We start from the raw sequence: 18,784 nt of genomic DNA on the forward strand, positions 1-18,784 counted from the left end.
TCTGTCTCCATCTGGACAGCGATCCTTCCCTTCCCAATGCACTGAACAAATTCTACACATGGTTTGAGGTGCAGAACGACACAATGCTGAGGAAGACCACCCCTCCTCCCAATGAAGAGTTAATGTGAGGAAAACTCTATGTAAAATGAACCCAGGAAAAGCTGCTGGAGCAGACTACATTCATGGCTGAGTGTTCAGAGGATGTGCAGACCAGCTAACATATCTTCACTGATATCTTCAACACCTCCCAGAGCAGCACCATCATCCCAACGTGATTCAAGCCAACCACCATCATCCTCGTGTCAATGATGTCTCCTGTGTTCTGCCTCAGTGAATACTGCCCCAATGCACTCACTCCCATCATCATGAAGTGTTCCAGATGCTTGTCATGAGGCAATCCTCTAGCATCTAGTGTTGTTGCACATGTTCCCCTTGTGCACTTTAGCCCTGTGTGAGATGTTCTGTGTTTGTCGGTCCTGGAGGAAAGTTGTGTCGTTTCACTGTGTACTGTAAACTGTGTCATTGGAGTGATATTAAAATACATTTGACCTGAGTTGACTCATATGGCTTATGGTTTTACTGTTACATAAGTCTGAGAACCCTCAAGTCGGACAAGTTGACTAAATGAAGCTGAACATCTGGTGAAGGTGCTGCTCTATTCTGGGAGAAAGAGGACGACTCAGGACTGGTCATGTAAATCTGAGTTACACCTCACTGCTCTCTCTCTCTCTCTCTCTCTCTCTCTCTCTCTCTCTCTCTCTCTTTACTGGTGTGTGTAAAATGCTGTGTAGAGATCAGTTGTTTGGAGCTTGGTTTCAGTTCCTTAGTGCTGATGAGAACTGTCACCGTGTCATAGTCCTAGTGTTTCATTTGTTAATTCATTGTTCAGCAGGTGATGATCAAGTCTTTCATGGGTGACACCACTGTGCTACAGCAATGTTACAGAATATGAAAAGCCTACAGTATCCAAGATAAACCTTAAAACAGCTGTGAGTGAATCTTAGAGAATAAACTGAGAGATGGGGTCAGATCAAATGTCTGTTCAAGACTGGCTCAGAGTGGGTAGAAATAACCAAACACAGATGAAGTGTCCTGTTACTGTATCAGAGTTTAGTTTAGAGATAACAGACAGTTTTTAATTTTAGAACATGGTACTGCTGCTGTTAGGAGTTGAGAAGTTTATAGGAACAGATCATGTGTAAGGTCCATGATGAATGTATTAGTTTGCACTGATGTATTTCAGTCTCAGAGAAACACATCATAATGTAGCCACAAGCTGTGATTTACGGGCTCCTCACAGTCTGTGTGTAAATTGTGCTTACATATGCAAGTACAAGGCCTCATTCACCTTTGCAATGTTATTGGGTATTTTCTTATATGCAGCATTTCTGAGTGTGATCTCTATGTGGGCCCCTCCTTCAACATTTGCTGAGAATCAGAGAGTGGAGCAGAATAAATTGGAGAATACTGTGAGTGTGAATCATGAATGTGAAATGAGTGGATCATACAAAGCAGTGATGCTGGAGTTTTAAATCACTGTGTCCACTCACTGTCCGCTTTGTTAAACACACACCTTGTTGGTCCACATTGCCGTTGTAAAGTCAGAGACAGTAGCTCATCTGCTGCTGCACAGTGTGTGTTGGTCATGCTCTAGTCCTTCATCAGTGGACACAAGATGCTGCTGGCTGGATGTTCTTGGTTGGTGGACTATTCTTATTCCAGCACTGACACTGCAGCATTTAAAACCTCCACCACCCAAATCATACATGCCCTGTGTGGGTACTGACCATTGATCATTGGGGTGAAAGAGAGCAATCAAAGTATGTAGATCAAGAGGTGGACTCCAGTGTATAACAATAGAACTACAAACTGCTCCTGTGGTCAGTGGAGCTGAGTTAATGAACGGTGAATGAATAAACAAGGAGGTGTTCATAATGATATAATGTTATGTTGTGGTCCTTTTTATCACTCAGTGTAGAGAGTGAGAGAAAGAGAGAGTGTCAGCGACCCACAGCAGAAATGGATCCTGACCAAGTACCTGGCCAAGAGAGGAGAGAGTGTGTGGTCACCGTGAGAGTGTAGAGGTGGAGACACAGATGCACTTCCTCCTTCAGGGTCAGAAATTCAGAATAACTAGAGAGCATTATAGAGACAGGTTTAAACAGCTGATCCCAAACTATCACACACACACAGACCTTCAGAAATTAGAAATAATCCTGGGAGATGGGCACACAGCCCACTCACGCACACACACACACACACACAGTGTGTAGAATGTGTGTGGAGGTGAGTGTTAGTGAGGTGTGTCTCTCCTCCACAGAGTGTGTTATTGTGTGTGGAGGTGTGTGTTAGTGAGGTGTGTGTCTTTCCTCCACAGAGTGTGTTATTGTGTGTATCATCCTCCCCCTCAACACCTGCAGTAGGGTGCAGCTGCAGCAGTGCAGTCTCTGACTGAGAGAGGTTTTTGTACGACTCTATTTCACTGTGTGAACACTCCACTGTGGTAACTCTGACAGTAATAATCTCCTGCATCTTCAGTCTGGACGTTACTGATGGTCAGAGTGAAGTCAGATCCAGATCCACTGCCACTGAAACGATCTGAAATACCTGACTGTCTCCTGTTAGCACTGTAGATCAGGAGTTTAGGAGCTTCTCCAGGTTTCTGCTGATACCAGGAGAAACAATATCCAGGGGAACAACCTGATGCTGCAGGGATGACTTTGCAGTTAATGGTGACTGATTGTCCTGCAGAAACAATTTTTATTGCAGGACTCTGTGTCACAGTCACCTGACCACTGCATCCTAAAGGAAAAAAAGTACAAAATAAAATGTGAGTTGTAATAATTCAATATTTTCAGTAAAATAAAATAAAAAAAATGGTTTTAAAAACTTAAAACTTTTTAGTTTCTTAAAAGGTTTTAATATAAAATGATAAAATAATAAAAAATTGTAAGACCATACATACAATGCACCTGTAAGTATGTAAAAAAATAACCCTTGTATGTGTAGTTAATACACATAAACACAGAAAACATTAAATACAATATTATATTATTATTAAAAATGCTGGTTAAATTTAAATAATATTAATGTGTGTTACCTCTCGTCCAGAGCGCCAGTGTCCAGATGTTAGAGAAGGATTAGAGAGTGATGGTAATCCTGATGTTAATCAGTCTAATGAAGGTGTAGAAGGATTAGAGAGTGATGGTAAACCTGATGTTAATCAGTCTAATGAAGGTGGAGAAGGATTAGAGAGTGATGGTAATCCTGATGTTAATCAGTCTAATGAAGGTGTAGAAGGATTAGAGAGTGATGGTAAACCTGATGTTAATCAGTCTAATGAAGGTGGAGAAGGATTAGAGAGTGACGGTGAATCTGATGTTAATCAGTCTAATGAAGGTGTAGAAGGATTAGAGAGTGACGGTAAACCTGATGTTAATCAGTCTAATGAAGGTGTAGAAGGATAAGAGAGTGATGGTAAACCTGATGTTGATCAGTCTAATGAAGGTGTAGAAGGATTGGAGAGTGACGGTAAACCTGATGTTAATCAGTCTAATGAAGGTGTAGAAGGATTAGAGAGTGATGGTAAACCTGATGTTGATCAGTCTAATGAAGGTGTAGAAGGATTAGAGAGTGATGGTAAACCTGATGTTAATCAGTCTAATGAAGGTGTAGAAGGATTAGAGAGTGATGGTAAACCTGATGTTGATCAGTCTAATGAAGGTGTAGAAGGATTAGAGAGTGATGGTAAACCTGATGTTAATCAGTCTAATGAAGGTGTAGGAGGATTAGAGAGTGACGGTAAACCTGATGTTAATCAGTCTAATGAAGGTGTAGAAGGATTAGAGAGTGATGGTAAACCTGATGTTAATCAGTCTAATGAAGGTGTAGAAGGATTAGAGAGTGACGGTAAACCTGATGTTAATCAGTCTAATGAAGGTGTAGAAGGATTAGAGAGTGACGGTAAACCTGATGTTAATCAGTCTAATGAAGGTGTAGGAGGATTAGAGAGTGACGGTAAACCTGATGTTAATCAGTCTAATGAAGGTGGAGAAGGATTAGAGAGTGACGGTAAACCTGATGTTAATCAGTCTAATGAAGGTTTAGAAGGATTAGAGAGTGACGGTAAACCTGATGTTAATCAGTCTAATGAAGGTGTAGGAGGATTAGAGAGTGACGTAAACCTGATGTTAATCAGTCTAATGAAGGTGAAGAAGGATCAGAGAGTGATGGTAAACCTGATGTTAATCAGTCTAATGAAGGTGTAGGAGGATTAGAGAGTGACGGTCAACCTGATGTTAATCAGTCTAATGAAGGTTTAGAAGGATTAGAGAGTGACGGTAAACCTGATGTTAATCAGTCTAATGAAGGTGTAGAAGGATTAGAGAGTGACGGTAAACCTGATGTTAATCAGTCTAATGAAGGTGTAGAAGGATTAGAGAGTGACGGTAAACCTGATGTTAATCAGTCTAATGAAGGTGTAGAAGGATTAGAGAGTGACGGTAAACCTGATGTTAATCAGTCTAATGAAGGTGTAGAAGGATTAGAGAGTGACGGTAAACCTGATGTTAATCAGTCTAATGAAGGTGTAGAAGGATTAGAGAGTGACGGTAAACCTGATGTTAATCAATCTAATGAAGGTGTAGAAGGATTAGAGAGTGACGGTAAACCTGATGTTAATCAGTCTAATGAAGGTGTAGAAGGATTAGAGAGTGACGGTAAACCTGATGTTAATCAGTCTAATGAAGGTGTAGGAGGATTAGAGAGTGACGGTAAACCTGATGTTAATCAGTCTAATGAAGGTGAAGAAGGATCAGAGAGTGACGGTAAACCTGATGTTAATCAGTCTAATGAAGGTGTAGGAGGATTAGAGAGTGATGGTAAACCTGATGTTGATCAGTCTAATGAAGGTGTAGAAGGATTAGAGAGTGATGGTAAACCTGATGTTAATCAGTCTAATGAAGGTGTAGGAGGATTAGAGAGTGACGGTAAACCTGATGTTAATCAGTCTAATGAAGGTGTAGAAGGATTAGAGAGTGACGGTAAACCTGATGTTAATCAGTGTAATGAAGGTGTAGAAGGATTAGAGAGTGACGGCAAACCTGATGTTAATCAGTGTAATGAAGGTGTAGAAGGATTAGAGAGTGACGGTAAACCTGATGTTAATCAGTCTAATGAAGGTGAAGAAGGATCAAAGAGTGATGGTAAACCTGATGTTAATCAGTCTAATGAAGGTGTAGGAGGATTAGAGAGTGACGGTAAACCTGATGTTAATCAGTCTAATGAAGGTTTAGAAGGATTAGAGAGTGACGGTAAACCTGATGTTAATCAGTCTAATGAAGGTGTAGGAGGATTAGAGAGTGACGTAAACCTGATGTTAATCAGTCTAATGAAGGTGAAGAAGGATCAGAGAGTGATGGTAAACCTGATGTTAATCAGTCTAATGAAGGTGTAGAAGGATTGGAGAGTGATGGTAAACCTGATGTTAATCAGTCTAATGAAGGTGTAGAAGGATTAGAGAGTGACGGTAAACCTGATGTTAATCAGTGTAATGAAGGTGTAGAAGGATTAGAGAGTGACGGTAAACCTGATGTTAATCAGTCTAATGAAGGTGAAGAAGGATCAAAGAGTGATGGTAAACCTGATGTTAATCAGTCTAATGAAGGTGTAGGAGGATTAGAGAGTGACGGTAAACCTGATGTTAATCAGTCTAATGAAGGTGGAGAAGGATTAGAGAGTGACGGTAAACCTGATGTTAATCAGTCTAATGAAGGTTTAGAAGGATTAGAGAGTGACGGTAAACCTGATGTTAATCAGTCTAATGAAGGTGTAGGAGGATTAGAGAGTGACGTAAACCTGATGTTAATCAGTCTAATGAAGGTGAAGAAGGATCAGAGAGTGATGGTAAACCTGATGTTAATCAGTCTAATGAAGGTGTAGGAGGATTAGAGAGTGACGGTCAACCTGATGTTAATCAGTCTAATGAAGGTTTAGAAGGATTAGAGAGTGACGGTAAACCTGATGTTAATCAGTCTAATGAAGGTGTAGAAGGATTAGAGAGTAACGGTAAACCTGATGTTAATCAGTCTAATGAAGGTGTAGAAGGATTAGAGAGTGACGGTAAACCTGATGTTAATCAGTCTAATGAAGGTGTAGAAGGATTAGAGAGTGACGGTAAACCTGATGTTAATCAGTCTAATGAAGGTGTAGAAGGATTAGAGAGTGACGGTAAACCTGATGTTAATCAGTCTAATGAAGGTGTAGAAGGATTAGAGAGTGACGGTAAACCTGATGTTAATCAGTCTAATGAAGGTGTAGAAGGATTAGAGAGTGACGGTAAACCTGATGTTAATCAGTCTAATGAAGGTGTAGGAGGATTAGAGAGTGACGGTAAACCTGATGTTAATCAGTCTAATGAAGGTGAAGGAGGATCAGAGAGTGATGGTAAACCTGATGTTAATCAGTCTAATGAAGGTGTAGGAGGATTAGAGAGTGACGGTAAACCTGATGTTAATCAGTGTAATGAAGGTGTAGAAGGATTAGAGAGTGACGGTAAACCTGATGTTAATCAGTCTAATGAAGGTGAAGAAGGATCAAAGAGTGATGGTAAACCTGATGTTAATCAGTCTAATGAAGGTGTAGGAGGATTAGAGAGTGACGGTAAACCTGATGTTAATCAGTCTAATGAAGGTGGAGAAGGATTAGAGAGTGACGGTAAACCTGATGTTAATCAGTCTAATGAAGGTTTAGAAGGATTAGAGAGTGACGGTAAACCTGATGTTAATCAGTCTAATGAAGGTGTAGGAGGATTAGAGAGTGACGTAAACCTGATGTTAATCAGTCTAATGAAGGTGAAGAAGGATCAGAGAGTGATGGTAAACCTGATGTTAATCAGTCTAATGAAGGTGTAGGAGGATTAGAGAGTGACGGTCAACCTGATGTTAATCAGTCTAATGAAGGTTTAGAAGGATTAGAGAGTGACGGTAAACCTGATGTTAATCAGTCTAATGAAGGTGTAGAAGGATTAGAGAGTAACGGTAAACCTGATGTTAATCAGTCTAATGAAGGTGTAGAAGGATTAGAGAGTGACGGTAAACCTGATGTTAATCAGTCTAATGAAGGTGTAGAAGGATTAGAGAGTGACGGTAAACCTGATGTTAATCAGTCTAATGAAGGTGTAGAAGGATTAGAGAGTGACGGTAAACCTGATGTTAATCAGTCTAATGAAGGTGTAGAAGGATTAGAGAGTGACGGTAAACCTGATGTTAATCAGTCTAATGAAGGTGTAGAAGGATTAGAGAGTGACGGTAAACCTGATGTTAATCAGTCTAATGAAGGTGTAGGAGGATTAGAGAGTGACGGTAAACCTGATGTTAATCAGTCTAATGAAGGTGAAGGAGGATCAGAGAGTGATGGTAAACCTGATGTTAATCAGTCTAATGAAGGTGTAGGAGGATTAGAGAGTGACGGTAAACCTGATGTTAATCAGTGTAATGAAGGTGTAGAAGGATTAGAGAGTGACGGTAAACCTGATGTTAATCAGTCTAATGAAGGTGAAGAAGGATCAAAGAGTGATGGTAAACCTGATGTTAATCAGTCTAATGAAGGTGTAGGAGGATTAGAGAGTGACAGTAAACCTGATGTTAATCAGTCTAATGAAGGTGTAGAAGGATTGGAGAGTGATGGTAAACCTGATGTTAATCAGTCTAATGAAGGTGTAGAAGGATTAGAGAGTGACGGTAAACCTGATGTTAATCAGTGTAATGAAGGTGTAGAAGGATTAGAGAGTGACGGTAAACCTGATGTTAATCAGTCTAATGAAGGTGAAGAAGGATCAAAGAGTGATGGTAAACCTGATGTTAATCAGTCTAATGAAGGTGTAGGAGGATTAGAGAGTGACGGTAAACCTGATGTTAATCAGTCTAATGAAGCTGTAGAAGGATTAGAGAGTGATGGTAAACCTGATGTTAATCAGTCTAATGAAGGTGTAGAAGGATTAGAAAGTGGTGGTAAACCTGATGTTGATCAGTCTAATGAAGGTGTAGAAGGATTAGAGAGTGATGGTAAACCTGATGTTAATCAGTCTAATGAAGGTGTAGGAGGATTAGAGAGTGACGGTAAACCTGATGTTAATCAGTCTAATGAAGGTGAAGAAGGATCAGAGAGTGATGGTAAACCTGATGTTAATCAGTCTAATGAAGGTGTAGAAGGATTAGAGAGTGACGGTAAACCTGATGTTAATCAGTCTAATGAAGGTGTAGAAGGATTAGAGAGTGACGGTAAACCTGATGTTAATCAGTCTAATGAAGGTGTAGGAGGATTAGAGAGTGATGGTAAACCTGATGTTAATCAGTCTAATGAAGGTGGAGAAGGATTAGAGAGTGATGGTAATCCTGATGTTAATCAGTCTAATGAAGGTGTAGAAGGATTAGAGAGTGATGGTAATCCTGATGTTAATCAGTCTAATGAAGGTGTAGAAGGATTAGAGAGTGATGGTAAACCTGATGTTAATCAGTCTAATGAAGGTGTAGGAGGATTAGAGAGTGATGGTAAACCTGATGTTAATCAGTCTAATGAAGGTGGAGAAGGATTAGAGAGTGATGGTAATCCTGATGTTAATCAGTCTAATGAAGGTGTAGAAGGATTAGAGAGTGATGGTAAACCTGATGTTAATCAGTCTAATGAAGGTGTAGAAGGATTAGAGAGTGATGGTAAACCTGATGTTAATCAGTCTAATGAAGGTGTAGAAGGATTAGAGAGTGATGGTAATCCTGATGTTAATCAGTCTAATGAAGGTGTAGAAGGATTAGAGAGTGATGGTAAACCTGATGTTAATCAGTCTAATGAAGGTGGAGAAGGATTAGAGAGTGATGGTAATCCTGATGTTAATCAGTCTAATGAAGGTGTAGAAGGATTAGAGAGTGATGGTAAACCTGATGTTAATCAGTCTAATGAAGGTGTAGGAGGATTAGAGAGTGATGGTAAACCTGATGTTAATCAGTCTAATGAAGGTGTAGGAGGATTAGAGAGTGATGGTAAACCTGATGTTAATCAGTCTAATGAAGGTGTAGGAGGATTAGAGAGTGATGGTAAACCTGATGTTAATCAGTCTAATGAAGGTGTAGAAGGATTGGAGAGTGATGGTAAACCTGATGTTAATCAGTCTAATGAAGGTGTAGAAGCAATTCTTGCAGTCACTGAGCAGGACCATGAAAGGTCAGAGCTTGGAAATAAGGAAACTATTTGAGCACCAGCAGTGGGAACTCTTGAACCTGTAACCTGGCACTGTTGACTATAAACACTGAGAGTCCAAGAGCACTGGACAGCGAAATAATCAGTAATGCCTTTGCACTCGACCACAAGACGTCTATTGATAAGAGCATGATGTTTGTCCCTCTGTTGACATTTATGAATGGTATGAATTTGTCAGTTCAGACACACATTCTAACTCTTTATAGTTATCTATATGTGGTGTTCATTATATAAAAGTAGGTCTGTGGACTAGAACGATGTAGATTCTTGCAGAGGCCACAGTTCAATGGGAGACTGATAATGTTCTGGATGCTGTAGGAATCTCATAGTCCTTCAGGAGACCACCATAAATATCCAGTGGACAGAAGTGGACACCTACCTGCAGATATGAGGTGATTAGCACTGAACACTCTACTGAGAAACTGAAGTGATCATCTCTTACAAGTTCAATAAACTGAGCATTGGATTTAAAGAGAGATCATTAACTTTTCAGTGGTTCAACAAACTGTGAACTGTGTGTGATCATGTTGGAGACATTCCTCCACAGAGTGTGTTATTGTATGTGGAGGTGTGTGTTAGTGAGGTGTGTGTCTCTCCTCCACAGAGTGTGTCATTGTGTGTGGATGTGTGTGTTAGTGAGCTGTGTGTCTCTCCTCCACAGAGTGTGTTATTGTGTGTATCATCCTCCCCCTCAGCACCTGCAGTAGGGTGCAGCAGTGCAGTCTCTGTGCAGTCTCTGACTGAGGGAAGTTTTTGTACGACTCTATTTCACTGTGTGAACACATAGCTACTACTGATCTCATGTACACTCTGACAGTAATAATCTCCTGCATCGTCAGTCTGGACGTTACTGATGGTCAGAGTGAAGTCAGATCCAGATCCACTGCCACTGAAACGATCTGAAATACCTGACTGTCTAGTGGTAGCACTGTAGATCAGGAGTTTAGGAGCTTCTCCAGGTTTCTGCTGATACCAGGCCAAACAACCAACCCAAGAACCTGAAGAATAGCAAGTATCAACATTGCTGCTGAATTTACAGTTGATGGTGACTGATTGTCCTGTAGAAACAGTTTTCACTGAAGGAGTCTGTGTTACAGTCACCTGACCACTGGATCCTAAAGGTGAATATAAATTGTATAATAATGAATACATTTAGAGTAATGTGAATAACTGTATAACAGTAACAATAACAACAGTATATAATAATATTATATATAATATTATAATATTATATAATTATTAAATAATATGAATTATAAATAATATATTATTATATAACATTATAATAATAACAGTATTTTACAATGATTCTCTGATTAAACTGGTACTCAAAACTTTCCATTATTTTATTATTTTTTTTTTTTTAATTGTTTTTTTTAAATATGTATTTAAAATGATGTGCAGATATGTTCTCTCTAAATCCCAACTTTAAAATAAAATAGTCCTTCATCAGACAGAATTATTCATGAAGAAAATCAGTTTTTTTATATTTATTAATTTACATTTTTTACATGTTTTTTTTTCTTTTTTTTCTTTTTTCAAATTATATGTGTTAGTTCAGTTATGTTACCTCTGGTCCAGAGCGCCAGTGTCCAGATGAAGATGGAGACCAAAGTCATGGTTGCTGTGGGTGAAGTTTGTGGGGCAGCAGCTCTCAGTCATGAAGTGTTAAACTCACAGGACTATAAACACTAGCAGAGCACTGAAGCATGGGCTCATGATGCAAAGTGGACCCTCTCTATGGAAATCATCTTTCTAACAACACTGAGGAAAGATCATCATATTTATTTGATATTGTTTGATCAAACATTTCTGCTCAGTGTGGAGTCTCATGTTTAAAATCCTAAACTCTAACTGTCTCTGCCTTTCATTTGAGGTTTTCTGCAGCTGCTACTGCGGCTCCATCTGTCTGGATCAGGGCTGGAGGACTTTTGGGTGGAGGAAACACAATGATAACAGTAAGAATCTTTTAAACTATTAATGAATGTTGAACAGTTTTCAACAGCAGCTCTAATTTTTACTGATTGAATTATTTATGAACACTTCTGATGAAAGTGAACATATAATCACCAACACAGAGAGTGGAGCATGTTTTTATTATTGTCATTAATTGGATCTGGTTTTAATATTAGTTGATATGATTGTATCTGTGATTGTAATTGGAATCTGAGATGAAAACATGTTTCTACATGTAGTTTTATACTTTTATATCAAGTGTTTGTCTGTTGTGGAAATACAAAAGAACAAAGTGTGTCCTGGGTTTAGATATTTTAATGTTTATAAAATAATCCTTGTTGAGAATCTGTAGCTTCTACAGTTTGGGAGTGTTTTCCATTATTAATAGCTGCAGAATCCATTAATATTGTGTTCTAGTTCAGAAATAGTGTGTGTAAAGGCTGAAGAGAGCGGTGTGTTTAGAGCAGGAGGTTTTTGTACGGCCAGTAAACGAGTTTGTATCACTGTGGTACCCTTTTGGTGGAGGAACAAAACTGGATGTTGGAAGTAAGTCCACTTTTACTCTTTATTCAAAAGGAATCTTTAATTAAAATGATTCTGGACAACAGTAGAGATGCACTTGATGATCTTCTGAATAAATGATAATCCAAATGTGAATGTATTTAATTAGAACTGCTCTGAAGTGTGGAGAGTGTGGAGCTTTAGGTTTCACCACCAGCTCCTGTTTCTGAACTGGATTTCTTTTCTTTAAAATACAAATATTTCCTAAAGGTTTCCTGTGAAGTGTTCAGTGATGACATTTCTTTTTAAAAAGATCAAATGTAAAGCTGGATTGTAGAGTCAGTGTTGGGTGATTAGAGCCGTTCTGTCTCCATCTGGACGCCACAATGTGGAGGTTATTATGAGCAGTGTTTTCTGTTCTAAAGCTTTGAAGACGTAGTACATGGAGACTGCAGCTTGATTTAGTTATTGATTATTTACTGTTTTGGAGGAAATCAAATCATGTTTTAAACTTTCACATCATGGGATGTGTGTAATGTTACAATTATAATGAATTAAATGAAAGAAATAGTTTTAAAAGTATTCTGAATGAAATGTATCTATTAATGTAATTGTAAATATTAGTTCATATTTGAAGCGGTTCAGTTTAAGGTTATAATTAGAGCGTTATTTTAATGCTTCACTGAACTCAGTTCTGCTCTGTTAGAAAAACAGTTATATGCAAATGTTTGGGGACGCCTGGTGAAATCATAATGTTCTGTAGATGTTTGTAAGTGAAAACTCTGTAATATTTAATGAAACTGAAATCCTCCTCTGAATGTAATTGTAAATATGAGTTTATATGTGAAAGTGGTTGAGTTGAAGGTTGTAATTAGAGTGTGATTTTTACTGCATCACTGAAGTCATTTGTGCTGTGTTAGAAATAAGGGGAATGAAACTGTGTGTGTGTGTGTGTGTGTGTGTGTGTGTGTGTGTCCTAGCTGTGACCCGCCCCACCCTCACAGTCCTGCCCTCCTCCAGTCTGGGGCAGAGGGAGACCACACTGGTGTGTTTGGCCAACAAGGGCTTCCCCTCAGACTGGAAGCTGAGCTGGAAGGTGGGTGGAAACCCTCTGACCTCTGGGTTTAGTCAGAGTCCTGGGCTTCTGCAGAAGGACACTGGCCTCTACAGCTGGAGCAGCACCCTGACCCTCCAGGAGGACGAGTGGATGAAGAAGACAGTGACCTGTGAGGCCACCAAAGGAGGCCAGACTACTGTCAGTGAAACACTGAAGAGAGATCAGTGCACTGGACAGTGAGGGTCCACACCTGTGTTGGAGCTGATAGAGCTCCTCTTCATCTTCAGTGTGTTCAAACATGTCTCTGATTAATGCTCAGATCTTTACATCAGCTTCGGACACAATACTGTCTAAAGAATGTCTCAGTAAATACAGTCCTGTTCTGTTTATTATTTTTTAAATTTTTCAGTTGTATTAATTTCACCTTTAAATGTTCATTATTTCAAATAAATTGTTGATGTGTCCTCAAAATAAAGCAATTTTTATCAATAACCAGCCATTTTTGTTCATTAATTCCTTGACTGTCTTTGTCTAGACATGAAGCAAATAATTTATTATTATGGTAAATCTTGAAAATGAACCATAATAAAAAATGATACAGAATGTAGGGTTTTTAAGAAGACATGGAGTCCAAAGTATTTCACTGATGTCAAATTCAAAGCTGTGTGCTTAGTTTGTGGAGAACAGGTCGCTGTATTTAATGATTACAACTTGAATCGACATTACGAGACTAAACATGCAAAGAAATACAAGAACTTTACTGATGCTGAGCATGCATGGACACTGGAAGCTTTCTAGCTAAAATGAAAAAAAAAAAAAACAAAAAAAAAACAAAGACATATACCAAGCTTCACACGTCCAGGGAAGCAGCAGTCAAGACCAGCTTTGAGATATCTCACAAAATTGAGAAGAAAAGGTAAGCTTTCCTCTGATGGGGAATTTGTTAAAGAGTTTTTGGTGAACATTGCTCCGCTAATCTGCCCTGAGATAAAAGAAGCATTTGAGAATGTGTCCCTCTCAAGGTGAGCCATAGCGAGACATTGTAATGTTACGACATTCAAGCAGTTTAAGGAGTTGGATAAACTTGTGGTATACCTCAATGAACAAAAAGTCACCAATCTGTCTGTTGCAGCTACTTTATCTGATGAATTCATTCTCACACATAAAACAAACTTTGTCCCGAGTTCTCAGCGTGACATGTCTTACCGCACCCCCACTTCACAACCTGTTGTTAGTTCCTCTCAGTCTAATGTTTCTGTTTCTGAAAATAGAGAATGTTTCTATTGCCATGCTGTTGGTCATTTAATTGCTGCTTGTCCCATTTTAAAATGTAAAGAAGCCAGCACTTTAGCTCCAAAGAAAGTTAACGCTGTTAGTTTGTTGCAGACCCGTGATAGTGATGGTTCATTTGAAAAGCCCTCGGTAGAAACGCTGTTTAAATCGTTTTCTTTTTCTGGGTTTGTTTCTCTTAGTGATACGGGAGATAAACAGTCTATTCGGATTTTAAGAGACACTGGTGCTGCACAGTCTCTTATATTAAACAGCGTTTTACCTTTTTCTGGCTCTAGTTATTGTGGTAGTGACATTTTAAGCCAAGTTTAGTTCGACATATTGGTCTGGACCTTCACAACAGATTCTCATGTGGCCCCTTGGGAAAACTAATGGCCCACCCCTGGTCTAGTGTCTTGTATCTCCTGAAGGTTAAAATGTTCTTTTGGACCGTTCTCAGAGTAATTAAAATTTACAAAATATCAAAAAGGTCCAAAATACACCCTCCCTCTTCAGGGAGACGTGTTTGTTCCGGAAGAGTTGCAGACACCAGTCGAGTGAAGTTCAAAGCAAATCAAAGTATTTATTTAACAATACTGGATCCAGGAGAACTAATACATGAGAAAGTGTAATGCCCCTTCCACGTAAAGCTCTGACCTCTCCAAGATCTGACTCCGACAGTTATACCCCATATGATGTATACCCTGCTGGTGAGGCATTTCTGGCTGATTAGCGTATATTAATATGCATAATTTCACGTGTTAGTACTCAGCTCTTCACGTGCAAGTTTCAAGTGCATTCCGTGACCCCAAAGACATTCATTATGGCCAGGCTGACAATGGACCTTTCTTTCCCAAGACTCCTCTCCCGTGTGACCACAATTTAGGGAGTTAGAAATGCACTTTCAAGGTCAACAGCATGCCCCTACACTTCAGCCCTCCTGAGCCAACACTGTGATTAATGTCAGTGTGCTAAAAGCCTAAAGTGCACATCTGTTCAAGGTTAGACGTTTAAGAATTAAGAATGTGTAAATATCACGTGTGTCATCATGCCATATAGTTAGTCATGCAGGATCTAAAATGGTTACTACATGTGTAAATGCTACATAAAGTTAATGCTGGTTAGTCATTCATATAAATGCATATAAGGTACAAGATTTCACACAATGAGTATGTAATTATAAATGCTTAATTTTAACTAATCATCATTTAAGGATATTTGTCCACAAACATAAAGTAATAAAATTGTTTCCTACGACACTCCACTCTGACCTCCTCCAACCTCATTGATTGTGCTGTGAGCAGTGGTTTTATATTCTCAGGTTTAATTTTGTAATCAAATGTTTAACTAAACTGCATTAACATACACTGATGGCAATAACAGATTTGTAAAATCACATTGTCCATGTGTTTAATTTTTCAGTTCAAACTCACTGTGCCATGCCTTAGGTCAAGTGTCAGTGTACTCATTCTAGCACTAGGATATGGGTCCTTCCTCATGGACAGACAAACATAGGTTTAGAGACCATCGACCACAGATATCATTGTTAAGTGGAAGTGGTGTGTAACATTTATGGCCTGAAATATAGTTTCAGAAATAGAAATCATGATCAAACTTTTGTAATCAATTTGATTTATTAACACACAGGCCAACTGTGAGAGAGGACCAGCTCAGGGTCTAAGACCTGAAACCCGAGGTTGTTATTTGGTAAAACTTGGCTGGAAAATGACGAAAGCATTGTTAAGCAACCTAAAAAATCAAATCATTTGGAAATAATAATTAACCCTAAGAACCAGTGGCGGATGCTGGTCTTTCAAGGAGGGGAAGCTCAATTTCGGCCTACATCATAAAATGTGTCTGTTTATTTATACGTAAATTCTACCCTTCGTTTCTTTTTAAGAAAATGATCTTTGACCCTGTCGTACTTGTCGACTTGATTAGTGTCCTCTCAATGGCCTTGGCCCATGTGAAGTGTGTCTGCCTGTGCTCCCACGGATCTTTACACCAAAGGATCGCTGATTCGCTCATTTCGCTGTCAATCAAAAAGGGATTCAGCCTCAGACAGATCATCCAATCATCATGCAGAAGCTGAGCATCCGGGCCAGCCGAGGCCAGCTCACTGCCCCATAGACCCCCATTTGAGGTTTTCATACTGACATATAAATCAATTTTTCTATAAATTGGTCATGGCTTACCCCTGAAAACATGGCCTTAGTTTCTATTGTTTGTTTGTTGGCTTATTTAATTCTGTATGATTTTGTCTTTTATAAATATTTTGTAAATACACATTGCCTAAGTGAATTTCCTACACTGACATGTAACTCATAATGGGAAAGGAATAAATCGCTGGATGTATTATATGCAAATGTGAAAGACACATACTGCTCCAACACCTTCCCCAAACTTGGATGATTAGAACCTAATCTGGTATTTCTCACCTCCACTTACACACCTGTTTTTCAGCAGTAACCTGTGACAAGGAGGACTGTTAGGAGGTGGTCACACAAAATGAATGAGGCACTTCAGGGGTGTTTTATCCTGTTCAGGGTCACTGTGGGTCCAGAGCTTGCCCAAAATCACTGGGCGTAAGACAGGAACACATCCTGGAGAGGGCACCATTCCTTCACAGGACGACACACACTCACACATTCACTTACACCTATGGAAAATTTTGAGTTGCCAATCCACCTACCAACGTGTGTTTTTGGACTGTGGGAGGAAACCGGAGCGCCCGGAGGAAACCCACGCAGACAGAGAGAGAACACACCAACTCCACACAGACAGTTACCTGGAGGAAACCCACGCAGACACAGGTAGAACACACCACACACCTCACAGATAGTCACCCGGAGGAAACCCACGCAGACACAGGGAGAACACACCACACTCCTCACAGACAGTCACCCGGAGGAATCCCACGCAGACACAGGGAGAACACACCACACTCCTCACAGACAGTCACCCGGAGTGGGACTCGAACCCTCAACCTCCAGGTCCCTGGAGCTGTGACAGAGACACTACCTGTTGTTTTGGTGGTTTTACTTCTACTCTTATTGTTTACATTTTATATTATCATCATTATTAATTCTCCCAAGAATCAACACTGAGCAGCATCAACACTGAAACAGAACAATGGGACTAAACTAATAATGTTTGATACAAGAAATAGATCCAAGAACATAGTACAAGTTATTGTACTTAAGTTATTTTTGAATTAATATTTCTGCGTGTACTCATCTAGTGAAGCTAAAGAACAATGAATTAATATAAAAAGGACAACAGCTATTCACTGTAATTGAATTCAAAGATGAACACTTTCATTGAATAATGATATACATCCTGTCAGCTTTCACACACACTTTAACTATTAGTTCCCTTTGTGCTTCAAAAGAATATTACATTTATCAATAAAGATAGCTCTGAATTCTCCACAACCTTCAGGAGAAAACAGTGTGTTATTGTGTGTGGAGGTGTGTGTTAGTGAGGTGTGTATCTCTCCTCCACAGAGTGTGTTATTGCGTGTGGAGGTGTGTGATGTCTCTCCTCCTCAGAGTGTGTTATTGTGTGTATCATCCTCCCCCTCAGCACCTGCAGCAGGGTGCAGCTGCAGCAGTGCAGTCTCTGTGCAGTCTCTGACTGAGGGAGGTTTTTGTACGACTCTATTTCACTGTGTGCACACCCAGCTACCACTGACACTATGCCAGCTCTGACAGTAATAATCTCCTGCATCTTCAGTCTGGACGTTACTGATGGTCAGAGTGAAGTCAGATCCAGATCCACTTCCACTGAAACGATCTGAAATACCTGACTGTCTCCTGTTAACATAGTAGATCAGGAGTTTAGGAGCTTCTCCAGGTTTCTGCTGATACCAGGCAAGATATTCACCATTAGAACCAGTGCCAACATTATAGCTGGTTCTACAGCTGATGGTGACTGATTGTCCTGTAGAAACAGTTGTCACTTCTGGACTCTGAGTCACAGTCACCTGACCACTGGATTCTAAAGGAAAATAAAATAAAATGTGTAAACAACTTATAATAATAATAAAACTATTTACAATAGTATAAGTACTATTTTTATTTAATTAAAAAGTATATTTTAAATAATATACAAGTTGGGTACTTTAGATGAAGTAGAATTTAAATTATTTCATAATCTTTTAAAATATTTATGTTTGAGTTTAATTATTTAATAAATTGAACTGCTATCTTCTAAGGTTTGTTTACTGTAATTTCTAAAGGTAAATACATATACTATTTCTCCTCAGATGTATACATCTCTTGAAAAGGTAACTGAGTGTGTTACCTCTCGTCCAGAGCGCCAGTGTCCAGATGAAGATGGAGACCAAAGTCATGGTTGCTGTGGGTGAAGTTTGTGGGGCAGCAGCTCTCAGTCATGAAGTGTTAAACTCACAGGACTATAAACACTAGCAGAGCACTGAAGCATGGGCTCATGATGCAAAGTGGACCCTCTCTATGGAAATATTCCACGTGGGGTCCCCGATGAATTTAAAGCACAGAACCCTATAGCCGCAGGGTTTGAGTCTATTTTCATATGGGTAACGATGAACATAAATGTGGATTGGATAAATTTCATATGGTATAATCAACAGCGTCTGGCTAATATGACTCGTGACACACTGAAAATTCTGGGGGAACAGCTGCATTACACTTCACAAATGACATATCAGAACCGGATTGCCCTAGATATGGTTTTGGCTGAAAAGGGAGGTGTATGTCACATGTTTGG

General features: G+C 39.4%; 1 gene segment (V, D, J or C); it reads right to left on the reverse strand.

The window, feature by feature from the left end:
* Window positions 1–17,699: 17,699 nt before the first annotated feature.
* LOC136694143 (immunoglobulin kappa variable 4-1-like) lies at window positions 17,700–18,389 on the reverse strand. The segment is given in 2 exon segments: window positions 17,700–18,034; window positions 18,341–18,389. Coding segments are annotated over 2 exon segments (384 nt in total).
* Window positions 18,390–18,784: the final 395 nt, after the last annotated feature.

This window comes from Hoplias malabaricus, chromosome 4 (assembly GCF_029633855.1).
Source record: "Hoplias malabaricus isolate fHopMal1 chromosome 4, fHopMal1.hap1, whole genome shotgun sequence".
NCBI lineage: Eukaryota > Metazoa > Chordata > Actinopteri > Characiformes > Erythrinidae > Hoplias > Hoplias malabaricus.